Genomic DNA, 23,767 nt, shown 5'->3' on the forward strand with positions numbered 1-23,767 from the left:
TTTAATAGAGCAAGAAAAATTTCACAGTATGTCTGATAATATTTTTTCTTCTGGAGAAAGACCTATTTGTTTTGTTTTGGTTTTAAATTTTTTAAACACCATATTAAGGACAAAATTATGAGCCCCTCTAAGATTTTCTTTTTTTTTTTTCGAAAGTCTACAGAACAAACCATCGTTATACAATAACTTACCCAATTACCCTAACCTGCCTGGTTAAACTAATTAACCTAATTAAGCCTTTAAATGTCACTTTAAGCTGTATAGAAGTGTCTTACTATAGAAGTTTATTTCTTATATAGTAATTTGTTTATATTAAGTGAGTTTATTTTAATTATTATTTAGATTTTTTTTTCTTTTTTAAAAATCTATTCTTCAGAATTTTCCCCAACCCTCCCTTGTTGGGTCAAGTACCTCAGTTTGACACCCTCAGCCTAGGATAATTCATTATCCTATAATAATCAAACTTCACAGCACTCTTAATTAGCAACCATAACATTTATTTATTTATAGTACTATGACATATTTTCATCCAAAAACAATGTGTGCCAAATAGCACATGCAGAAATATATGCGTAAGATGTACATAAACATGATGCAATTGAATAAGACAAACATTACATACAATAATCAGATTGCCATGACAATAGTATAGATACATTTACTCTATATATATACTAAAACCTTTACTGTGTTTTCAGTCTCCTCGTTCAGATCCACGGTACAAGAATTTGCCACTGTATTTCTAATCTCGAAATACCAGTGCACTCTCTTTTGTACAAAATGTCATTTTAATACAGATTTGTACAGGTTTGGAATTAACATCAGGTGTCTTTTTAATCTCAACACTTTCAAGATCTTCAGGTCTCAAAACTAAAATCCATTTCCGGCAGAACCATCTACACTGACAAATCGGTGTGTCTTTCCTGGTTTTACTAAACTTCCCTAAGTGGGACACTAGTTCTACAGAGGAGAACTCGGGACAGATAAAACCTCAATAACAGTAGCGCACCAGTGCAATGACGAGGTATGTGAGGGTGATAATAGTCAACACAGAAAACAGCAGGAGGAGGCCAGTGAAGAGAACATTGTTTATGGGTAGCTTGATGATTTTCCCTTCGGCTGGGATCATGTTGGAAAGTGCAAGCATATAGCCCAGGGACCAGGCTATACTGGTATTATTTACCTATGGAACACAAAAGAGACGCAGCAAGAGTTTTGGATCAAACTAGTTTGCTATTGGCAGATTTTTGACATTGAGGGTCATGGAGGGTTTCTGCAGGTTTTACCATGTCAAATTTAAGACTTTTTATAAGATCTTTTTAAGACAATTACACAAATATCTAAAAATTCTTAAATAAAGAAGCATTTTCTAGGTAAGCAAACTATACTGTCTTGTTTTCCAGAAATTATATGCCAATATTAGGTAAGGTTTTTCCTAAAACAAGCAAATTAATCTGCCAATGGGGTAAGCAAAATATTCTTGTTTTTCCTTTTGACATAAGATTATTTTGATACATCACTGGCAGATTATTTTAGTTATTTCTTAGCAACATAAACAATGTGTCAAAACAAGCAAACATTTGACAGAAAATTGTTTTAAATGATGCCAAGACCAATTTTCAAAAATAAAAGGTCAATATCTGTGGCATAATTAATTATAAATGATTTTGTACAATTGATAAATTTGGCTCATTTCTCATTTTTAAGTTATAAATATAATTAAGCACAATGACAACACATCAATCAATCAATCAATCAATCAATCAATCAATCAATCAATCAATCAATCAATCAATCAATCAATTATTGAAATGATGGTGATTGAGCTTAACTTGTAATGAAACCAAAACAGTTCTTTAATAGGGCAATTGTTTTCAAAATGATAGCTGTCTCATTTCTCATTTTCAAGTTATAAAAATCATTAAAAATAATATCAATCAATCAATCAATCAATCAATCATTCATTCATTGAAATGATGGTGATTGAGCTTAACTTGTACTGAAACCAAAGCATTGTATTGCACTGTGGCTGAGAGAGGTTAACGCGCTGCAAATCAAGAAAGCACATGCAATTACTAAATAAAGTAACAATGAGTCCAACACCAACAACTGAAGAAACGCGCAGCAAATCGGTCACAACACAAACAACTGATGAAATGCGCAGCAAATTGGTCACAAGACTTGCAAATATCCAAGTAACACAACGGAAATGTTTCCAGGGGTCCCAAAAACATGACGGACCCTGCTGAGATATGGATGTATTATTGTGCTGTGACAGTTGTTTGGTGAAGTGATTGGTGAACTTTGAAATAGAGGTCTGCATTCCCGCGGCTGTCCCGCGGGTGCCGCAGGACCCGACCAGATTTCTACGGCGCGGGTACAAATTTCCGAATAAATCACGGGAGCGGTCGGTAACGGGTTAATTTGGGACGGGAGCGGGCTGTCTAGCAATATCGCTCCCGACTCCCAAGTGAGCACGCGTATGTATGCGTGTAAATGAAATAGCGCGATGCTGTGTTTAGCTTGTTTGTTGCAGTGTGTGTGTGTGTGTGTGTGTGTGTGTGTGTGTGTGTGTGTGTGTGTGTGTATGTATTCGTAAGTGTGAATGAGAGAGAGAGAGCTTTGCCTGTGTGTGTGCTTGGTGCTTATGAGTGTGTGTTAGTGGGCGCGCGCGCGCGAATGAGAGAGAGAAAGCTTTGTCTGTGTGTGTGTGTGTGCTTGGTGCTGTGCGTGTGTGTGTTTATACAGACAGCTTGTTATAGGCTGTCTGGACTGTATAACTGGGTGATTTTCGGTTTTGTTCTCCCCCCGCTCTTAAGCGGGATCGGGCGCGGCGGATAGAAAACGGGGCGGGTCGGGCAGCGGGACAACAAGTGCTTAATATAAGCGGGAGCGCTCGGGTTCGGGCTAAAACCTGGCGGGTGCGGGTGAGAGCGGGATTCAAAATTTAGTCCCGCGCAGATCTCTACTTTGAAAGGTGATTTGTTTTTAGTTTATTTTAATATCCTGATTACACGACATAATAAACCATAACAACACCTATCTATGATAATAACACATCCATATATCAACAGTGTCCATCATGTTTTTGGGTCCCCTGGTTCCGCTGTGTTTTGTAAACAAAATTTGCTGCACGTTTCTTCAGTTGTTTGTGTTGTGACCAATTTGAAACACGTGTACGGTCAAATTGATGAAGATCGTTTTTTTATTTGTTGGTGTTTTTTGTAATTGCATGTGCTTTCTTAAATTGCAGCTCTCTCAGCCACAGTAGTATTTCCAGTTGTTTTGTCCAACTCAAAGCTTTGACTCAATGAAACTGTATTAACATATCAGAGCTAAATGAACGTAGCAACTTAATATACACATGCATAGAGCTTCTAAAGAAATTCCAATGATGAGATCTGTAAACCAGACCATATTACAATTCAATTCCTTATAAATTCCACCATAAGCATGAAATAACTTACCTCTTTGCTAAACTCGAGATTTTCCCAGTTGTCTGTGTTGAATTTGTAACCATCAGCAAGAATAGTGTGCACGTAATTTGCAGAGTAGCAGAAGGACTTGAGATGACTGTCTTTGTTCTCATAGTTCTGCTTGAGCTAAGGAGCCGAGAGGGCAGTGGTGTTGGTGGTTGGAAAAGGTGGGAGACATTAAAAGGCAGATTTATTGATTTCATACATCAATCACACATTAATCAAAGGATCATAACAGTCTACCCCCCTAGTCATTTTCCTGCAGTACTCACATTTTTCCAATCGTTTGAGCAGAAGAGCTTCATGTTTGTGTTAAATTTCTCCATGCTATTGGAACCATTCACTTTTAAAGCCAAAGCAGTCCAGTAGAACCCCGCATAGGCCTAAAACAAACAAAAAAATAATTGGGTTTAATAGATTCTGCTGAAAGAAACAGTCCACCAAACAACTTCTGGTCACACTACCTGGGTATTCATTAGGGCTGTATGATTAATTAAAATGAAATGGAGATCATGATTCAGCAAAAGCTGTGATTCTCATGCACATCTTGTGACAAAAACACGGCTCTGTGATCAGAGTAAATTTCGTCCAAAGCCCAGAGGGTGCTCTTGCACAGAAACTGCAAATATGCAACTAAGAAGAGACAGATCAGAGGAGATGATTTAAGAAGGACATAAACGGAAGTCAGAGCCAGCTCCAAAAATTACATTACAGTGTAATCCCTTCCACTTGGAGGTCTCCTGGCTGTAAACTAATAGCCCGTTTCCACTGAGTAGTACGGTACGGTACGGTTTGGTACGCTTTTATGGCCGTTTCCACTGTCAAAAGGCGTACCGAACCAAACCTTACCACTTTTTCGGGACCCTTTCGAAAGGGTCCCAAACTGCAGAAAGGGTCCCAATAGGTGGAGCTACACGCGCAGCTGAACGCTATTAGTTTACAGAGATACGTCATTCACAGACTCAACAAGCCAGAATGTAAACAAAGGACCCGCCATGTTTGAAATACACAGCGAGAGATTACAGCGGAATTATAAATACATATGCAGCCATGGTCGATCCTGCAAACAAACCCTGTCGTCGTCATGATAAACAGCCACAAAGCCATGGAGAAGAGCGGATTCACCCTGTGCCGCGTAGTTTTTAACGAGCCAGTCTGAAGCCTGAGTGGTTTCGCTTTCTTTCTTGCGCTCGCCGCACATCTCTATCTGAATTAACAAACTTCTTGATCTGATAATAATAACATGCACTTGATTATTGACAAGCTTTGGAAACCCGATCCTGTGAGATGCTGACAAACGCGAGTGACACATTCAGAAAGAAAAGGACAAACGCGAGAGTGGAGCGCGGAAAAAAATGAAATGCCAAGTATCACGTTATTTCTTCAGCAAACGTGAACAAACTGCCTTGTTTTAATCTTTATTATCACTTTTGGACTAATGTGAACTGGGAATGATGGAATGACTCTTTAACAGAGGCTTCATGTGCTGCTGAAGATTACAGACACAGATGAGAGGTTTTCACTGACTGTAGGCTATACTTTGTGTTGTTTTGAACCTAATTAACGACGAAATGTCTGCTTTGTGTAGTTCTTCTGTAGTTGGTAACATATCGGAGACTGTAAGGGTCTGTATGTGTCCATATATGTTCATTTATTTATTTAATATAATTATAGACGTTACAGTAGGCTATTTCGCACCGTCATTGATCTGCAGTTATAATCAACTCCTGTTCATAGAAAAGTTAGTAACAAACATTTATACACAAGTATTTAAGTGTGTAAAGCATCTGCTTTGTGAGAGGTGCTTTTCATATGATATGTGAGCGACCTGTGCAGCTTTATTGTAGACATTTTCTCGAGCGAAAATGACATCGACAGAAACTTTGTCATACACCACGCCCACCAATAGGGTACCCTTGGTAGAGGAAACGCAAGCCTGATAAAGGTGACCCGTACCGACCCGAACCGTACCATACTGTCCCAGTCAGTGGAAACAAGCCAATAGCTGCTTGGAGGATTTAACTGTTTTCATTAATTTGCACCATGACTATTAAACACACAATCTCACAGAAGTATTTATTTCAAACATTGACTGAAGTTTTGAGGTGAGTTGGGAGTGAATTTGCTGTTAAATGTAATATTAAGGCCCAATCCCAATTGAATTCAATTCAATTCATCTTTATTCGCATAGCGCAATTAAAATATAGATTGTCAAAGCAGCTTCAGATTAATTCTTCTTCTTAGCCCTTCCCCTTTACATTCACGTGAAGTGGTAGGGGTGTCCCAATTCTCCTTAGCTTGAAGGCATAGGTCTAAGATAGCCCTTGAAACTGAGATTATTCAGGACAGCTCGAAACAATGTGGTATGAAAATTTCCAAAAATATACTAACTACATCGACAGCATGGCAGCACACGAAAGTAAGGAGACCCAGAATTTAGTATTTGTGTTTTATACATTCATAACTGTGTTCGTGTTTTACCATCATGCTTAAAAAAAAAAAAAAAAAAAAAAAAAAACGATTAAAAAAAAAAAAAAAAAAACGATAAATTTCGCTATCTACAATCCATAATAATAACTCTTGTATAGTAGTCTCACAACATACTTTCACATTTCACACTCAAAGACACTGGAATATCCTATCAGAAAAGTCTGGTGATCAGGAATTAGTTTTTACAGTGTCATTTCGTGTGATGAATATGGCCACAGTGTGAATGCACAGTACAGTTACGATCCTATTGTCACATTAGATCCTCGGGTCTGAATGCAGACTCAGTGCAGAAGGTCTCTTGCCTTGCCTATTTTAACCATTAGCCCTGCTGGTAATCTGGAGGACTTACTGTACGTGAACACAGCAGAAGGGTGATGTGTCTAAATGTGAACGAACTCTACTGATAAAGGACAAAGTCCACCATTCTCCAATTCTCGTACTTCTTATATACTAGGATTTCTTGACCCTTTAATATGGTTTTAGATGAAAAAGGGTTTATTTGAATAATGAGAAATCGAAATGCATTTGCCAGATAAACACAATTTAGTGAACATTACACCCAAGTGACTAATCAGCTGTTTCCACTATGCTTAAGTTTTATGCTGTTCACACCAGATGTAAATGAAGTATCAACCGCGAGTAATTTACACAGGCAGGTGCACACATAGGGCTCAACCTGTGCAGTGCACATGCCCTTTTTAGTCTTGGATAGAAAGTGCCCTTCCAAAATGATCAAAAGTGACCCCGCGACACCCCCTATACCCCCTACCGCCCTTCAGTAGGCGCGCAACAACACCGATCTTGAGTACGAGCCCCCCCCCCCTCGCTTGACAATACGCGCGCGACAACAACGCTGATCAGAACGCACGCGACAACACCGCTCATCAGAACGTGCGCGACCTCAACATCATTCACACATTCGTGCTGAGTTAACCAATCAGGAGCGTGTGAATAGTGTGATTTATTCACACGCTCCGCATCTGGTGTGAACACAGCATTACAGGACAGCAGCCCTCAAAGACAAAGTTTGGATACTCCCGGATGCTATATTTAATTTGAGAGCATTATGAGAGATTTATGAGAAAGATGTCATTTCAGCCTGATCCCCCGAGGAAGCGTAATTATTTTACGTTTTGTCCGTTTAGTGGCTAATTCGTAAGAATTTGTACGAGTTCAGTCAATCCAAAATGTACGATTTTTAAAAAGGAGGCGTGGCACCCAACCCCACCCCTAACCCCAACCGTCATTGGGTGATGAGCAAACCATACTCAATTGTACAAATTAGATCGTACAAATTCATACGAATTAGCCACTAAATCAAAAAAGTTACGAATTGCCAAGAGATGCGTTGTTAATTTAGAATAAGTTAATTTAGAAGTTAGTAAAAAAATGCACTCACACTTGTAGCTTGAGAAGATTTGGGGCCAGATTTATCAACAGCTTGCGCCAACACAAAGTGTCTTTTTGGTATTATAACAATACTGTTAGTATTTAATAAACACACACAATGAAGAATAACTATTAAGCTCTGCTATTTTTAAGCATGACCTTACTGAACATCCATTAATTGGAGCTTCCCGGTCAGACATATATGGGAGGAGAGTATTTAAATAAATCGCATAACATGATTTGCTAACATTTGAGCTCCTCAAATTACAGGTGTTAGTGCTATTACTTACTTAACACCTTAAAGAGAACATGTCTTAAATGTTGTCTTGAAGAGATCAGAGAGCGTGGGGTATAAGGTAGAACTGTTTTCCATTTTTACCGTTACACATTTGCCTCTAATAAAGTAATTTGCACTGAAATTATTGAGTTGGTGGACATGTAAATGAGATGTTGCGCCTTTGATCTTTAATTTGTGCGCCCATCTGTGCTGTTTTGGAATTGCTCTCTTATGCAAATTTGCCATTGGAATTTACCCATCAAACTGTTTACTTTTCTAAAGCATCTTTATACTTTTATTTCTCGTTTCATTTTTGTTCAGGACAAAAATAAACAAATAACAACATACAAGTTTAGAATGACTATTGATTATGATTTTTGCTTATACAGATAAGAAAGATAGAAAGATAGAAATGCCTACTGTGAAGTCTCCATTTAGCGGAGGTTGATAAACTCCATCAAAGGAGCAGTTTTCTGTTCCCTGGCAGGATGTGAGGTCAAAGATACTCCTGACCAAGGCTTTGCACTGTTCAGGGTTGCTCTGTCCAAAGAAAGTAATTGAACGCTTTGGGTCATATCTTGAAGGGACATTGTTCTTTGTACATTCACTGCCAAAAATCTCCTCTGCAGGTATGGAGGTATTGTAGCCAGTAGGAAAACAGGGGTGCTTCACATTAGCCCAGTTGATGGGTTCCTGAAAATAAACACATTCGAGAGAGGCAGTCATGAAAATGGACATTGCAGAGTTTTAGACAGTCACTCTAGATTAAATACATAAAATAAATAGATTAAATATGTTTTCCATTAGCAAAAGACTTGGCCATATTTTCCCCTTCGTGTTAAGTATATTTCAGTAACACAAAAAACAATTTTATGCTGTTAAAATTGGTTGTAACTAAAGATGCTAATGAAAAAATACAATATTTATTAATATGTTGGTCACACTTTGATGTAAAATTCACACTATTATATAGGTACACCTTACTAGTACTGTTTTGGTTCAACAAGGGACTGGAAATGTTCCTCAGAGATTTTGGTCCATATTGACAAGATAGCACAAGATAATCACACAGTGATAAATTACAAGATAATCACACAGTTGCTGCAGATTTGACAGCTGCACATCCATGATGTGAATCTCCCGTTCCACCACATACCAAAGGTGCATTATTGGATTAAGGTCTGCTAACTGTGGAGGCCATTTGAGTACAGTAAACTCATTGTCATGTTCAAGAAACCAGTCTGAGATGATTCAAGCTTTATATCATAGCACGTTATTTTGCTGGAAGTAACCATCAGAAGATGGATCCACTGTGGTCATAAAGGAATGGACATGGTCAGCAACAATACTTAGGTAGGCTGTAGCAGACACGATGCTCAATTGTTACTAATGGCCCCAAAGTGTGCCAGGAAAGTATCCCCCACAACATTACACCACCACCACCACCACCAACATGAACCGTTGATGAATCCATGCTTTCATGTTGTTGATGCCAAATTCTGACCCCACCATCTAAATGTTGCGGCAGAAATCAAGACTCATCAGACCAGGCAACATTTTTCCAATCTTCTATTGTCCAATTTTGGTGAGCCTGTGTGAATTGTAGGCTCAGCTTCCTCTTCTGTGCTGACAGGAGCGGCACCCAGTGTGGTCTTCTGCTGCTGTAGCCCATCTGACTCAAGGTTGGACATGTTGTGTGTTCAGAGATATTGTCAGAGAATAAGTGGTTATTTGAGGTACTGTTGCCTTTCTATCAGTTCAAACCAGTCTGGCCATTCTCCACTGACATCTGGCATCAACAAGGCATTTGCGCCCACAGAACTGACACTCACTGGAAATTTTCTTTCTTTCTGATCATTCACTGTAAATCCTAGAGATGATTGTGCCAGTAAATCAGCAGTTTCTAAAATACTCAGACCAGCCCATCTGGCACCAACAATCATGCCATGTTCAAAGTCACTTAAATCACCTTTCTTCCCCATTGTGAAGCTCGGTTTGAACTGCAGCAGATCGTTTGACCAAGTCTACATGCCTAAATGCATTGTGTTGCTGCCATGTAATTGGCTAATTAGAAATTCGCCTTAGCGAGCAGTTGAACAGGTGTACCTAATAAAGTTGTAGTAGAGCGTATACATCAAGATACATTTACCTGCCCAAGGTACCTCCTATTTCCCTTTATTTCAGCTTCCCTTCAAATTTCCACTTTAAAAGTATTGACATGCAGTTTTCAGGGAAATGTAAAGCATTAATATGGGTTTAACTGCATCTCCCAGTATCAGCAATAATGGATTTTCTTAAAAGGTTTTATGCAATTTTGTGATCAATGTCTTTGTATAATTACTGATGGTAGCAAAAAAAAAGTAAAAAAAAAAACATAGAATTTTTAATTAAAAGCACAGTAGATAATATGGGTATAAAATGGTACACTTATGGTATCTTAAATAAAACACATTTATGGTTAAAATTATTTCTTAATTATTATATTTATTCGCATGTATGCATTTTATGTATTTATTTGTGTTTTTTTTTTCATAACCCGGGGATGCAGTTTAAAACATGTACCTCTTTAAACTAATTGCAAATAGATTATCTTATTAATTAAGACTAACTACTTAGCTCAACCCATTACTACTTATATGCTTCGTTCATATTGTGATTTTGATCAGTTTCACTTTGACAAGAGCATACTCTACCTTTGCAAGTTTGGCCAAAACTCTCTTCTCAGCTTCATTCTTCCCATAGCAGAGGAAGCTGTGTGTATAGATGTTGTATTCATAGCCGTAGAGTGAAACTTTAATGATATCTTCGCCTTTAGCATCATCAGAAGTAGCAAAGGCAATCTGCGTTGACGCTCCCCCCAAATCCAATGACCCAACTGTCTTAGCCCCATGAGGATGTACCCAGGCATTCCAAAGATTTTTCTAGAAAACAGATTAAAGTTTAAAATTGTAAAAGTTCAGTTAAGCTCTGTTATCCACTACTGGTTTAGATTAAATCATATCACTTACTGTTGTGCAATGAAACCATCATACCATTAATTTAATACAACCGTTCTAAAGGCTAACACTATAGCAGGGGTGACCAGCCCTGTTCCTGGAGATCCACCTTCCTGCAGATTTCAGTTGCTACTCATATCAAACACACCTGAACCAATTAATTAAGACCTGAACCCCACGTGATAATTACAGGCAGGTGTGTTTGATACGGGTTGCAACTGAAATCTGCAGGAAGGTGGCTCTCCAGGAACAGGGTTGGCCACTGCTGCACTATAGGATGTGAATAAACTTGAAACCTAGCAAGTTAGCTACTTATATATTTTTATTTTCACATGAAACTGTAATGAGAGAATATCTGAGAAAAGCAGGTAAATCAAAAGAATTAAGAATAAAACAAAAAGCATGCCAAGAAACTGACCTCTAAGAAGTTTCCTTTCAGGTAGTTGACAGTGATCCAGCCATAAAGGCCTTCTTCTTGTCCAGAAATGATGGAAGCATTTTGGAATTTGAAAGGAAGAGAGCTAAGGTAGTTCTTCATTTGTGTCAGGACATCATTGGATCTCCCTTCATTTGTCATACTGTATAAAAAGGATTTGGCAAAGATATATAGTGTAAGGTTAATTGTCAAAAATATATTTTTATACATACTCCCTTTTAATAACACCTTGAGACCACATTTTTGTTATAGTTAACTAAAACCATAAATTGAAAACATTTTACTTTGGCAAAGCACACCAAATGAATGTTCAGTTCTAGTTGTCTGAAGAGCCAATGCGTTGCCACATCTTGTCCTTTGTTTCAAGGAACTGAGTAACATATATAACCGGATTTATTCCCTTTCGAAGTGCAACTTCACTGCTGGTGTTGAAGCCACATCGAACATTAATACCAACATCACCACATCTATAATAAAGTGACTGCCCAACAAGGCCAAGCAACTCACAGGCAAAAACAGAATAGAGTAAGTGTGGCCAAACCTCAAATCAACACTGAAAAACTAGGCTTAAAATCTAGAACCCAAAGAGCGTGTGCAGATGACCAGCTAACCACAGCCCAAAAAAGTTTAACTATGGGTGATTCCCTATAGCAAAAGCTTTAGGAGGTTCAACATTCCTATACCAGCCATTCCAGGCTCTACATAGGAAAGGGTGATAGCATCTTACAAGTGTACATGGAAGAAACAAATGGCTGACCAGAGAAAGAAAAAGCCTGGAGTCAGATTTGATTTGTGCAGGATAAGCTGAACTAATTAACAAAGTCTAAGAAGAGGGTTGTTGACAAGACGTGCATGTCACCTACTTTCCCGTGAATGTCTGAGTTGAGAGTTAATCTTGAAGGAACTAAAGTACTGTACTAATAGAACAGTTAAATGGGTTCAAGTGGCAATGCAATTTAAGAGCCTACAATTTCTTGTGGAAGAAAGTTTGAAACGCAGGACAGTTTCAACTCAGGGGACCAAACTAAAGATTCCAAAATTGCATCCAGGGTTGAAAGATCATCTGCCACACTTGAAATAAAAGATCTCTGAATGGAAAGTGGCACTCTGCTATACTCTGCAATATTGACTCAACCATCTGTGGACATCTTAAGGCAAGGGTGTCAAACTCAGTTCCTGGAGGACTGCAGTCCTGCACAGTTAAGTTCCAACCCTGCTTCAACACACATACCTGTAGGTTTCAAACAAGCCTGAATGACTCAGTTTGATCAAGTGTGTTTAACTAATGTTAACGTCCCATTCACACGGGGCTTCAGCGTCAAAGCTTGACTGAAGGCATGTCTGAAGTTGGGGCTAACGCAATCGTCACAGCTGCATCAGCCAATGAAATTCAGTCAGCAATAGGCCACTGTCTAGTTGGTGTATTTGCATACAGCGATCTGATTGGCTGACGGTTCCATCGGCGCTTAAAAGTTGAGCAAGTTCCAACTTCTGCAGCGAGCAACGCCTCTGAAGCGGCGCCAACGGATTCACAATGCAGTTCGGCAATGCCTGACGTCACCCATTTAAAGTGAATTGGAAGCGTTGACGCTGACACCCCGTGTGAATGGCGGTGTAAGAACTGTGCAGAGCTGCGGGCCTCTAGGAAATGAGTTTAAGGTGTCTTAGGTGTCACATCTCTAGAGCCCGGACCCGATAGAAAAAACATTGCTTCTTCAAAAGTAGAATGGCACGTAGCACTGGAACCTTGGAAGGATGATAAGCAGAATGACAGCTTTTTCATCTTGGCTGAAATGGCCTCATGTGGAGACTATTGGATTCTAACACTTTAAAGGTTTAGTTCACCCAAAAATTACAATTCTGTTTACCCCTATCCAAACTTCTGAAACTTTCATTTATCTTTAGAAACAAATGAAGATACTTTAGATGAAATCCGAAAGCTCATTCATCCTTCACAGACAACAACAGTCCCAAGACATTCAACATTCAGAAAAGGAGTTGTCATTGTCTTGTCAAAACACACCAGATGGCTTCAGTGGTTCAATTGAAATCATAAAATGTAATCAGTTGTAATCATTTTGTGCACAAAAAAAAAAAAAAACAATAAATCAAAATTGTAAACTGTAACACTGTTGTAAACGAATACTCTGCTCATGCATTATCGGAGAGAACAATTGCCCGAAGTTCAAACAAACACAAGTAGGACTTCATCCCCTATAATCCCTTACGCCTGAGACTAATTGCTTTCAGCTGATGTTACTTTACACCCTTATAAATATCCACTCCTTTCCCTTGATCAATGTGTCTTGACTTGCCATTTCTGCTATTATTTCTGAGTGTTTTCCATTGTTTATATACTGTATCTGCTTCCTTTCTTAGACTCTTGGACTACATTTCTGTTTTTGGATTATTCGCTGCCTACCCCAACTCTTAGACTGTACTTCCGTTTTTGATTGTTTGCTGCTTGCCTCAACCACTGCCTGTTTATGAACTTTGAATGTTTGCTGCCTGCCCTGACCCTTTCTGCCTGTGCTGAGTATGACACTTGTATGACTCTGACTCTAATGCACTGCAGATGGACCCAAACGTTTCTGACACTAATATGATGCATACAATATAGGGACACAAAGTTGATTTTATGATTTTTTTTTCATGGGCACACAAAAGTGCCCTTGGAATAGCTTTTTATGAAAACAGTTGAACCACATGATAACAGTTGAGTCACATGTATGTTCTGATTGGTTCATTTTCTGCACTTTAAATGTCTCAGGGTTGCTGCTGTCTATGGACAATGAGGGAACTCTCAGAATTAATCTAAAATATCTTAATTTGTGTTCCAAAAATGAATGAAGGTCTCAGGGGATAGGAACAAAATCAGGGAGAGTATTGTTTGAGTGAATTAACCCTTTAAGACAGTGGTCACCAAACTTGTTCCTAAAGGGCCGGTGTACTGCAGATTTTAGCTCCAACCCTAATCAAATGCACCTGAACAAGCTAATCAAGGTCTTACTAGGTATACTTGAAACACCCAGGCAGGTATGTTGAGGCAAGTTGGAGGTAAACCCTGCAGGGATTCTGGCCCTCCAGGACCAAGATTGGTGACCCCTGCTTTAAGACCTAACTGTGCGTTCACACTGAAAGTGTTGAGAGCGTCAAAGGACGCTCTGGCCGCCCTGGTGATAATGCTGTCTGCTTTCAGCTCTGGCGGCGAGAGCATCAAAATTCACTACTTTGATCTGGACTTCTCTCAGGCGGTGGACATCTACATTCTGATTGCTTGCCGCCGAACTGCATCATAGCTCATTACCATAAAGTTGACTAGATTTAAACTCTCCTCTATGCCCACCCTGGCAAAGACGTGCCATGCTGCTCCTCGCCCCTTATCGCTACCGGCTTTAGGTCCTGACATAGTATTTGATGGCAGTAAGAATCAATTCCACATGAGCAGGAGACATCTGTACCTGCATTGTGGTCAAATGCCATAGAACGTATAGTTCTTGAAGTTTTCCAGAGGCAACCTCCTGGATCAGTAAAACCCAAGAGGCACTTCAAGTTGTACTTGTACTTGACCTGCATTCCCATCATCAATCTGCCTCTGGTGACATGACCCTGCAGGAGTCTGCCTCTAAACTCTTTTACAGAGAGCCATGCGAGATTAGAGCTTGCCGATGTTAAAATTCTTACAGTGAACGTGCATGCATGCATGGAACGTATGAGACCCCTCAAGGACTGACCTTGTGTGCTTATCTCCCATACAAAAATCCCACAACTCCTATAACTTGTTTCTGCCAATGGACATACTGTTCCTGTTCTGAAAATGCTATAGCACCAACACTTTCTGTTTATAGCTCTGCCTATCAAACTGTTGAGTGCAATATACTGTATATATATGTATATGTATATATGACAGACACATTAAAAGCCTCAATACACCTGGGGCCTCATGTATCAACGCTGCGTATGCACAAAAACTTTGCGTACACCAGGTTTCACGCTCAGAATCTCTCACGTTTGGATTTACTAACAATGAACTCAACGTGGGAATGTGCGCAGCTCCACGCCAGCTTTATGGCTGGCGTACGCACATTTTTTGTGCGTGTCTGTTTTATTTCCATTGGCGACTCCTAGAGGCAGTTGTGTTAAATTCCTCTCTACAAAGTGTCTGAGCCTTGCAATGGCAGCTGTATGAGACAGGTTCATTTAGCAGGTATATAAGGTTTCCATACCATACATTTGACCAGCCAAACATTAAAGCGCAATTTGCAGCAGTCGCCTGTTTTCCCAGTGTAGTCTAAGCTATCTACTGCACGCACATTGCTATAAAGACACAATCTGAAGATGAATTTGCATGTGTACAGAAATATTTCCATTCAATAAATGTGCAAATAAAATATGATGCACAAACTTATTGATGATTCCTACTTGTCTTCCTCATGATGAAGAGTGTATAGGCAAAATCTGATATGTAGCGGGGAAAAAAGAAAATGAGTTCATCAGACGCTGGATTTGAACCGAGTTCATGCTCGGACGTGTCAAAACATATTGACATGCGTCTTACAAGCTGGACAACTGAGACTGTTGAGGGTACTGCAACATTTTACACCTATAAATCACACTATTTCTTTTTTAATCCACTCAGTGCGATGTTCAGACCCAACTGTGTTAACCACATCAGCTAAACTCTCCCACTCTATTTTTTTCTTTTGTTGTTAATTCCGGAGGACAAACTTGCAAATAACACCGCTTTTCTCCGGTCTACCTCCGAAAGCAGCACCTCCATTTCACATTCTGTTCAAAGTTTCTCTTTTTGCTTGCTTTTGCCATTGCTTTTTCGTTTGGTTTTGCCAAAGTAGTCATTAGCATATTCATACGGGGGAGGAGGCAGGGAGGGGTTTTGTGCTCGTGCATGTTGCGCTCAGTTTCACGTTCATTCGGATGTACAAAAGAATATGAGTGAGATTTGGCGTACGCAGTGTTTCATACATTTGAATTTTTTCTGCGTACGCACATTTACAGCTTTGTGCGTACGCAATGTTTTAGTATGATTTCCACGCAAGTCTTCGCACATGAGGCCCCTGGAGTGATTTGTTGCTCAGAGGGATTGTGATTTCTCTATTCTTCTACTCTAATGAATGACTGATGTGAACAGAATTCTGGAACAAACAATAAACAGGTTTTTCTGATCAGTGAGAATAGGGTTGATAAATGTTGATAAGTTTTGGTCGGTTTAGAAATATTGCCTTGTGAAACTCAACTGGACAAAGATTATATGTAAGCCTAATAACAGTTTTCTTTCCCTTTTTCAGAACAAATCAAATGATCTACCGATATGAAAACTGCCTTACTGTAGGAGCCTCATTCCTGCTGTTGCCCCAAGGAAGACAGGGGTCGAGTTGTGCTGATGGGAAGGAATGGCCTCAGTCATATTTTTCATGCACTCTTTTAAGCTGTTCCATGTCTTTTGGTCTTGATCCCCATCTAAACCAAGATCTGAAATTCCAGGACCTGGAAAACACACATGTTTTATAACTGGGGCGTCAAATTCAGGGTTGCTGCCCTGCAAAGTTTAGTTTTAACCCTGCTTCAACACACTTACCTGTGCGTTTCAAACAAGCCTAAAGGATTCACTTTTATCAGTTGTGTTTAATTAGGGTGGGGACTAAACTGTGCAGCGCTGCGGCCCTCCAGGAGCTGAGTTTGACATCTGTGTTTGATAATAGATTTGTATAGAGAACATACATTCTCTTGTATATTCATTGTATATTCAGTTATATTATTATATATTAACAAATAGCCTATATTGAGCAACATGTATAAAAATATATAATAATAATCATTCATTAGTTTTTTTTCGGCTTAATCCCTTAATTAATCTGGGGTCACCACAGTGGAATGAACTGCCAACTTATCCAGCATACGTTTTACGCAGCGGATGCCCTTCCAGCTGCAACCCAGCACCAGGAAACATCCATACACACTCATTCACACACACACACAGTCAATTTTAGCATACCCAATTCACCTATACCACATGTCTTGGCAATCGTGCAACCCACTCAGCCACGTGTCGCCTTTTATCAATATAATCATCTTAAATAGTATGATAAAACATTGTGTCTAATAGTCTACTAATAGCCAATCCTAATAATTTATTTGTGTATTTTGTTAGAAATTAACAAATAAATAAATATTAAATATTTTTTAAATCTTAAAAAATTTACGACACACACAGTTACCTATACATGGGCAGTCAATTAGTAGGCACTAATTCAGGGATGGCATATTTGGTCCTAGAGGGCCGGTATCCTGTAGAGTTTAGCCCAAACCCTAATCAAACACACCTGCCTATGGATTTCCAGTGATCTTGAAGACACTGATTAGCTTGTTCAGGTGTGTTTGATCAGTGTTGGAGCAAAACTTCAGTGGATGGATTTTTATTTTCAAAACTATTTCAATAAAAATACTTGTAAGATATTTTATTGCATGCAAAATGTGACACTAATGTGAGAAATTTGTATGCAAACTTAACAAAAATAATAATTTGTATATAATAATTTCAAACAATACAACAAACAATATTAAATGTGTTTCTAGTGATATTTTTTTCTTCTTCAAAATAAACATGTATTCCAATTTCGGTTCTTGCAACACATTCCTTTTCCCAACACTTAAACGATGTTTTAGGACTTAGGATACACCAAGTGATGAAGTGTTTCAGGGGTCTGTTCTTCGTACGTGGATTACTCAATTAGCTGGATTTGGATGTTGACGATTTGACACGATCCAGGATCGTTTCGTTCTTCAAAGCTGATCCGAGAGTTGTTGTCATAGCAACAGTTCTGCTAGGTCAAACCTGATCGGGAGCAGGTTCAAATCATAGGATTAGATCGGCTCAGTTCAAGCAAAGATAATACAGAAAGTATGTTCCGAATTCTAATATTTTCTTACAGTAGTAGTTATATACACTTGGGAAAATGGTACATATTTTTTAAACTATATATATAAAGTTATAGTCATTAATAAAATAAATTAAGTTATACATATTAATTAAACATGCAATCTGCACCCTCGAAATGAAAGTACAACTGCCACCTGGTGGTGCAAAGAGAAAACTTATTGATATGAACTTTTTAGATCGCTTTAGTACAAATTGTGTATAATAAAAATGCACAATATGTGACTTTTTAAAGCAATAATGCATTTATGCAGTCATAAACTTGAAAGTTTATATGCTGGTGATTTGATGCTTCACAAAAGTTGCAGACGCCTTTACCAATATGAAAATGCTTTTGTAAACAACCAGTTATTCTTTACACCGATTTAAAAACGGCTACTATGACAAAGAAAATATTTTCTAAATGTGGAACTAAATACATTGATTTGCATTGAAATACATGATGAATACACTTGACACATGAAAGTGGAAATTGCAGCTCACAACAAATGTGGAAGGTTATTGCGTGTCATATTTAACAAGCCGTTTACTGCTAATTTGATGTAATTTTGCTCACATGGATAATTGAATATTAATCAGATGATGTCATTACGCTGCTGTGCCATCAGCCAATCGTTGCATTGCTGATCATGATTTCGAGGATCGATAGATCTGTCCTTCAGCGATCTCAGATCAGTTTATCCAGACATTCTAATCTGATTCGCAAACTCGTTTGAAGAACCAAATTAGCGAGAGATCAGTTATCAAGATTAAAAGATCCAGGATCTGCCAAATCATCTTAGATCATTTAAGCGAGGTACGAAGAACGGACCCCAGGTGTAATTTTGTCCCATTCTTCCAACAAACAAATCTTAAGGTGGGCAACAGTACAATATCTTTGTTGTTGCATTTTGCACTTCAAAATGCACCACACATTCTCTATTGTCTGATGAAGAACCGGTGGCTCTCGAAACGTTACACGCTCTGTGTCAGCCTTTTTAATTTAATAAATTTGTATTTTTGGAGCCATGGTGTTGCCGCCTTTGATTTACATTTGTTTTCCTTACTCTCCCAGCCTTTTCTGATTTGGGGTTGTGTATAACATATTTTAAACTGAACATGAATTCAATTAACTGCCTAAATAATTATGTGGAATAGATTTGGTAAATACTGAGGGGAAAAAAACAACATTTAATGTGCTAAAACTAAATTTGATATATTTTATGAAATTAATATTAATATCTTAAAGGTTTTAATTACTATACATTAAACTACAAAAAAAAAAAAAAATGCTACTGGGGCGTAACTCCTTTCACTTTTGTACTAAAACTTTTGTATATAAAAGGGTACCTTCTGAAAGGGCAATGCCTCAGTGAAAGCTTTTTGAGAGTGTAAAAACCAAAAACCCTTCACCTTTATGCATACAAAACTTTATAGTTTGAGGTTGGCTTATACCTTTAACTAGACACTTTGTGGTCTGACTCACAACCCCCGTGTTGTTTTCTTTCTCTGCAGGCCATTCATAGAGATACACAGTAGTCCGGGAAGAGCCTGCATCCAAAACAATACCATACTGGAGAAAAGAAGAGAGCGACAGAAGTGAAGAATGACACCATTACAGTAACCATGTTAAGGAAACTTCCAAAGCTGGCAAGACCATAAAGACCTTATTCATTTGCACTATTCACGAAATACATTGATGAATAGACATTTGCCATGGTCTAAATCATGAGCACTCAAGAACAGACACGTCTAATTGCCTGAAGCTCTTTTTTGGAAGAAACAAAACAAAAGCACATTCTTCCGTTTGGAAAAAAAATCAAGGATTAGCTTCATGACTCATCAGAAGAATCAGCGTTGAATGAATTGGATAACTCCATCAGTGGTGATTATCCATTGAAAGTTTTGCGTGTGTTCGTGAAAAGGTTTCCGTTCTGTGTTAATAAAAAAAACGGTGTTTGCTTTCGTTTAAAGTAGGGTACTGAATAAAGAATTGTACCTGTCATTCATTTGTAAATGAATAGTGGACCATATGCTTGATGGTTTTCAGGATATAATAGAAAATGTTACATAATCAGAAACCAAACAACTTATTCATGTGTAATTAGTAAAGAAGTCTTATTATAACTCATTCATTCATTCATTTTCTTGTCGGCTTGGTTCCTTTATTAATCCTTGGTCGCCACAGCGGAATGAACCGCCAACTTATCCAGCACATTTTTACGCAGCAGATGCCCTTCCAGCAGCAACCCATCTCTAGGAAACTTCCAAACACACAATTTCACACACACACATACACTACGGACAATTTAGCCAAGCCAATTCACCTGTACCACATGTCTTTGGACTGTGGGGGAAACCGGATCACCCGGAGAAAACCCACGTTAATGCAGGGAGAACATGCAAACTCCACACAGAAACTCCAACTGAGCGGAGGATCGAACTAGCGATCTTCTTGCTGTGAGGCGACAGCACTACCTACTGCGCCACTGCATCCCCTAATTAAGCAAATACCATTCCTAAATGTGTTATATCACCGGTTTACAACCATTAAGCTTTTATGTCTCATCATTTCACACACCCTGAAGGAGACTCAATTTGTAGGTCAGTTTGACAGGTTCGCACTTGAACTGCATGCTCAGATTTTATTACATTACCTTTAGTCCACGGGAAACATAAGTCTTCTTTTGGGTCTGTACAACTGCTATTGAAATGATGACTGCTATGCTGGCCAGCATAAAGGCGGCGGCCAAAACAACAGCCACTTTTGCCATCCTTACCTACAGACAAGGATATAAACAAATGTGTCAAATGAGATTCCCATGCAAAACCCTTAAACTAAAGGTTCTGATTTGTAAATGAAACATGGATTAAATGTATTTCCAATTTAATTAAAAAAGAAATCAATAAAAACACTTTTTTTTTTTCAATAAAATCAATAAAAAAATATTTTTAAAGACATTTTTAAGACCATTATGAATGAAATTTGAAAGTCATACAGGGCTAAACGCTTTTGTTTTTAATGGCCCAGTTAAAAAATATTTTTATTTACCCAAAGTTTTTAAATATAATTTAATACATTTAATAATACAATAATACTAATTTAATAATTAAAAAAATAAATAGGTTAGCTAATTCTGAGGAAAACATTTTAAGTATTGTGTCAAAACAAGCAAGGTCTAGTTGTGTACATACACTGTGTTTCAACATAACATTTATTAAAATCAAAAAAGGGTTTAAAGGTTTTAAAAACTCTAATAAACTAAATGTATGCACAACAGTTTGTCCAGATCAGCTTCCTTAGCAGTAAATACATGGAAAACTTTTCAAAAAGTGTTATTGTATGAAAAAGAACTTAACCAATATGGTAAATAGAGTGAAAAAAATATTTAAATACACAATAAAAAGTTAAATGTTTTATTGAGATGGATTGTTCGTGATTGTATGGGTGTTGGCCAGATTTGGTAGCTTTATTTTGATGGTTTGTTGAATTAATTGACATTGCACCTACATGCCAACTAATTCTTATTAGATTATGAGTTGACTGTTAGGTTGGGGTTAGGATTAGTGTAAGTTGACGTGTACTTGCAAAGTTACTTATAGTCAGTTAAATGTCTGTTGAAGGGGCAGTATCAACAGATATTAAGTAGACAGTCTAATACTCAAATGGACCATGAAAATAAAGTGTTACCAAAATAAGACCTGTTCAAAAAAGATTTAAGACAACACACAATATGTTAGTAAATTTAGGACTTTTTAAGGCCGTTTTAAGACATTTTAAGACTTTTTAAGACCTCGTGGATAGCCTGCACATAAACTGGAGTAAAGTTTAGTTTTTCTCTAAAGAATCATACCCGACACAAGATCCTGAAAGATTTTGTTTGTAATAGTGGGGTAAAAAGTAATAAAACTTTAAATATCAAAATCATACTTCCCCCAAAACTAAAAACCTGTCATCATTTTCTCACTTTTCACTGGTTCAAAGAAAACTAAACAAAAATGTGTTTCACTTACATAGTGTTTTCCTACAACAGAACTCAATAGAACAACCAGCATTTTTCAAATTATCTTCTTTTATGTCCAACCAAACAAAGCATTTCATTTTCATAAAGATTTAAACCATGTGAGGAATAATAAATTATTTTGGGGAGAATTTCCTTAATGTACTTTGATGCAATATTTAGTTACACTTAGAATTAGATCATATTAAGTAGTATTTCAATTCAATTCAGCTTTTTTTGTATAGCACTTTTACAATGTAGATTGTGTCAAAGCAGCTTCACATAAAAGATCATGGTAAATTAAAACAGTATTGTTCCTTTTTAGTACTTTAATAGATGATCTAATTCATATTAATTCATACTATGTACAGTATATTAACTGATGAAACATTTTATACATACATATATATATATATATATATATATATATATATATATATATATATATATATATATATATATATATATATATATATATATATATATATATTAAAAAGGTTATTTGTTGATGTCAAGAACCATTAGAGAAAAATATGCTTTTTAAAATTATTTTCTTGAGAAATCATTCCCGGTACTTGCTTAAAAAAATCATCCACAATACTTGTTATAACATACTTTTGCAATGTTTGAAGAAGAAATCCTGAAACTGTCAAGCCCACAGGGGCTCTGTCAATCACTGGATTGTTATCTCCTTTAAAAGTACACTCAGTACTTTTGTATTTGTGCATTACATGATGGCAAAAATGCACATGTATTTACTTTCATATCCTCTTACCATTACATATATTATAGCTTCTTATTTGGTTAGCAGTTTGAACTCAAAGATTGAGGGATAGTATCAATACAGCTTCTATATGTTCATTCGAAGCACCTGATGTTGATGTTGACATTTAACACCTGATATTTTTTAAAATATGTATAATAACGTCTTAAATAATATGTAATAAAATTGCCATTTTTTTTTTTAGATATTTGGTCAGGACACCTCACATCATTTAATATGTTAAAATACAGTCTATTGAAATCCTCACTTGTTCCATCCTCTCTTACATGCACTGATATTGCAACCAAATATCACATTCAAAACACATTCATGCAGTCATGCCATTATTAAAACGCTGATAACATGTATATTTGCTTACCCCTCTGCGTGAGGCTACTGTAAGGTGGTCTGAAGACTGGGACTCCTTATTGATCATGCTGTCAAGACGTGCAAGACTGAATGTGTAACTGTGTTTGGATGCGTGTGTGTCTGTGTGTGTGTGAGTGTGTGTGTGTGTGTGTGTGTGTGTGTGTGTGTGTGCATACATTTGTGTGTGAAAAGGCAGACAGAATGGGAGGGGTTTGTCTGTCACTCCCGAGATGCCGGACCTCTCTATTAATGTTCATTAGAATCTCCACCCTTTTGGATAGATGTTAATAAGAAAAAAAGATCATGAGCCTTTTAAACATTTTTTAAAAAATCTAATACTTTCTCTGTTTTATATTTATTTTTACATAATGAAGAATTGCGAGTAGACAACCCCCCCACCTATTTTTACAACTAAGTTTACCTTTATTAAAAATATTTTAATAGAATTTTTTTTTGTTTTTATTTGCTCTCACATCATTCCAAAAGCAAAAGAAGTGTGTTCATTTTCAGAATACAAATTGTATTTCTGTCCCTAAATTGAATGTATGTTAACCGTAATTTTAAATTCACAGATATTACAAAATAAAAAATTCAGCAAGGTAATATGGAAATATTGTTTAGATTGTGGTCCATATT

The 23,767-nt window shown here is 37.5% G+C and overlaps 1 protein-coding gene across 1 annotated transcript; it reads right to left on the reverse strand.

The window, feature by feature from the left end:
• Positions 1 to 480: 480 nt before the first annotated feature.
• Positions 481 to 23,193, reverse strand: entpd3 (ectonucleoside triphosphate diphosphohydrolase 3). Its single transcript, NM_001083581.1, is given in 10 exon segments — positions 481 to 1,183; positions 3,468 to 3,602; positions 3,749 to 3,859; positions 8,053 to 8,325; positions 10,326 to 10,553; positions 11,047 to 11,206; positions 16,410 to 16,569; positions 19,454 to 19,571; positions 20,656 to 20,778; positions 23,142 to 23,193. Coding segments are annotated over 9 exon segments (1,494 nt in total). The 5' UTR covers positions 20,773 to 20,778; positions 23,142 to 23,193; the 3' UTR covers positions 481 to 991.
• Between the last annotated feature and the right edge of the window lie 574 nt (positions 23,194 to 23,767).

The sequence above is a fragment of the Danio rerio genome, chromosome 16, assembly GCF_049306965.1.
Source record: "Danio rerio strain Tuebingen ecotype United States chromosome 16, GRCz12tu, whole genome shotgun sequence".
Lineage (NCBI taxonomy): Eukaryota > Metazoa > Chordata > Actinopteri > Cypriniformes > Danionidae > Danio > Danio rerio.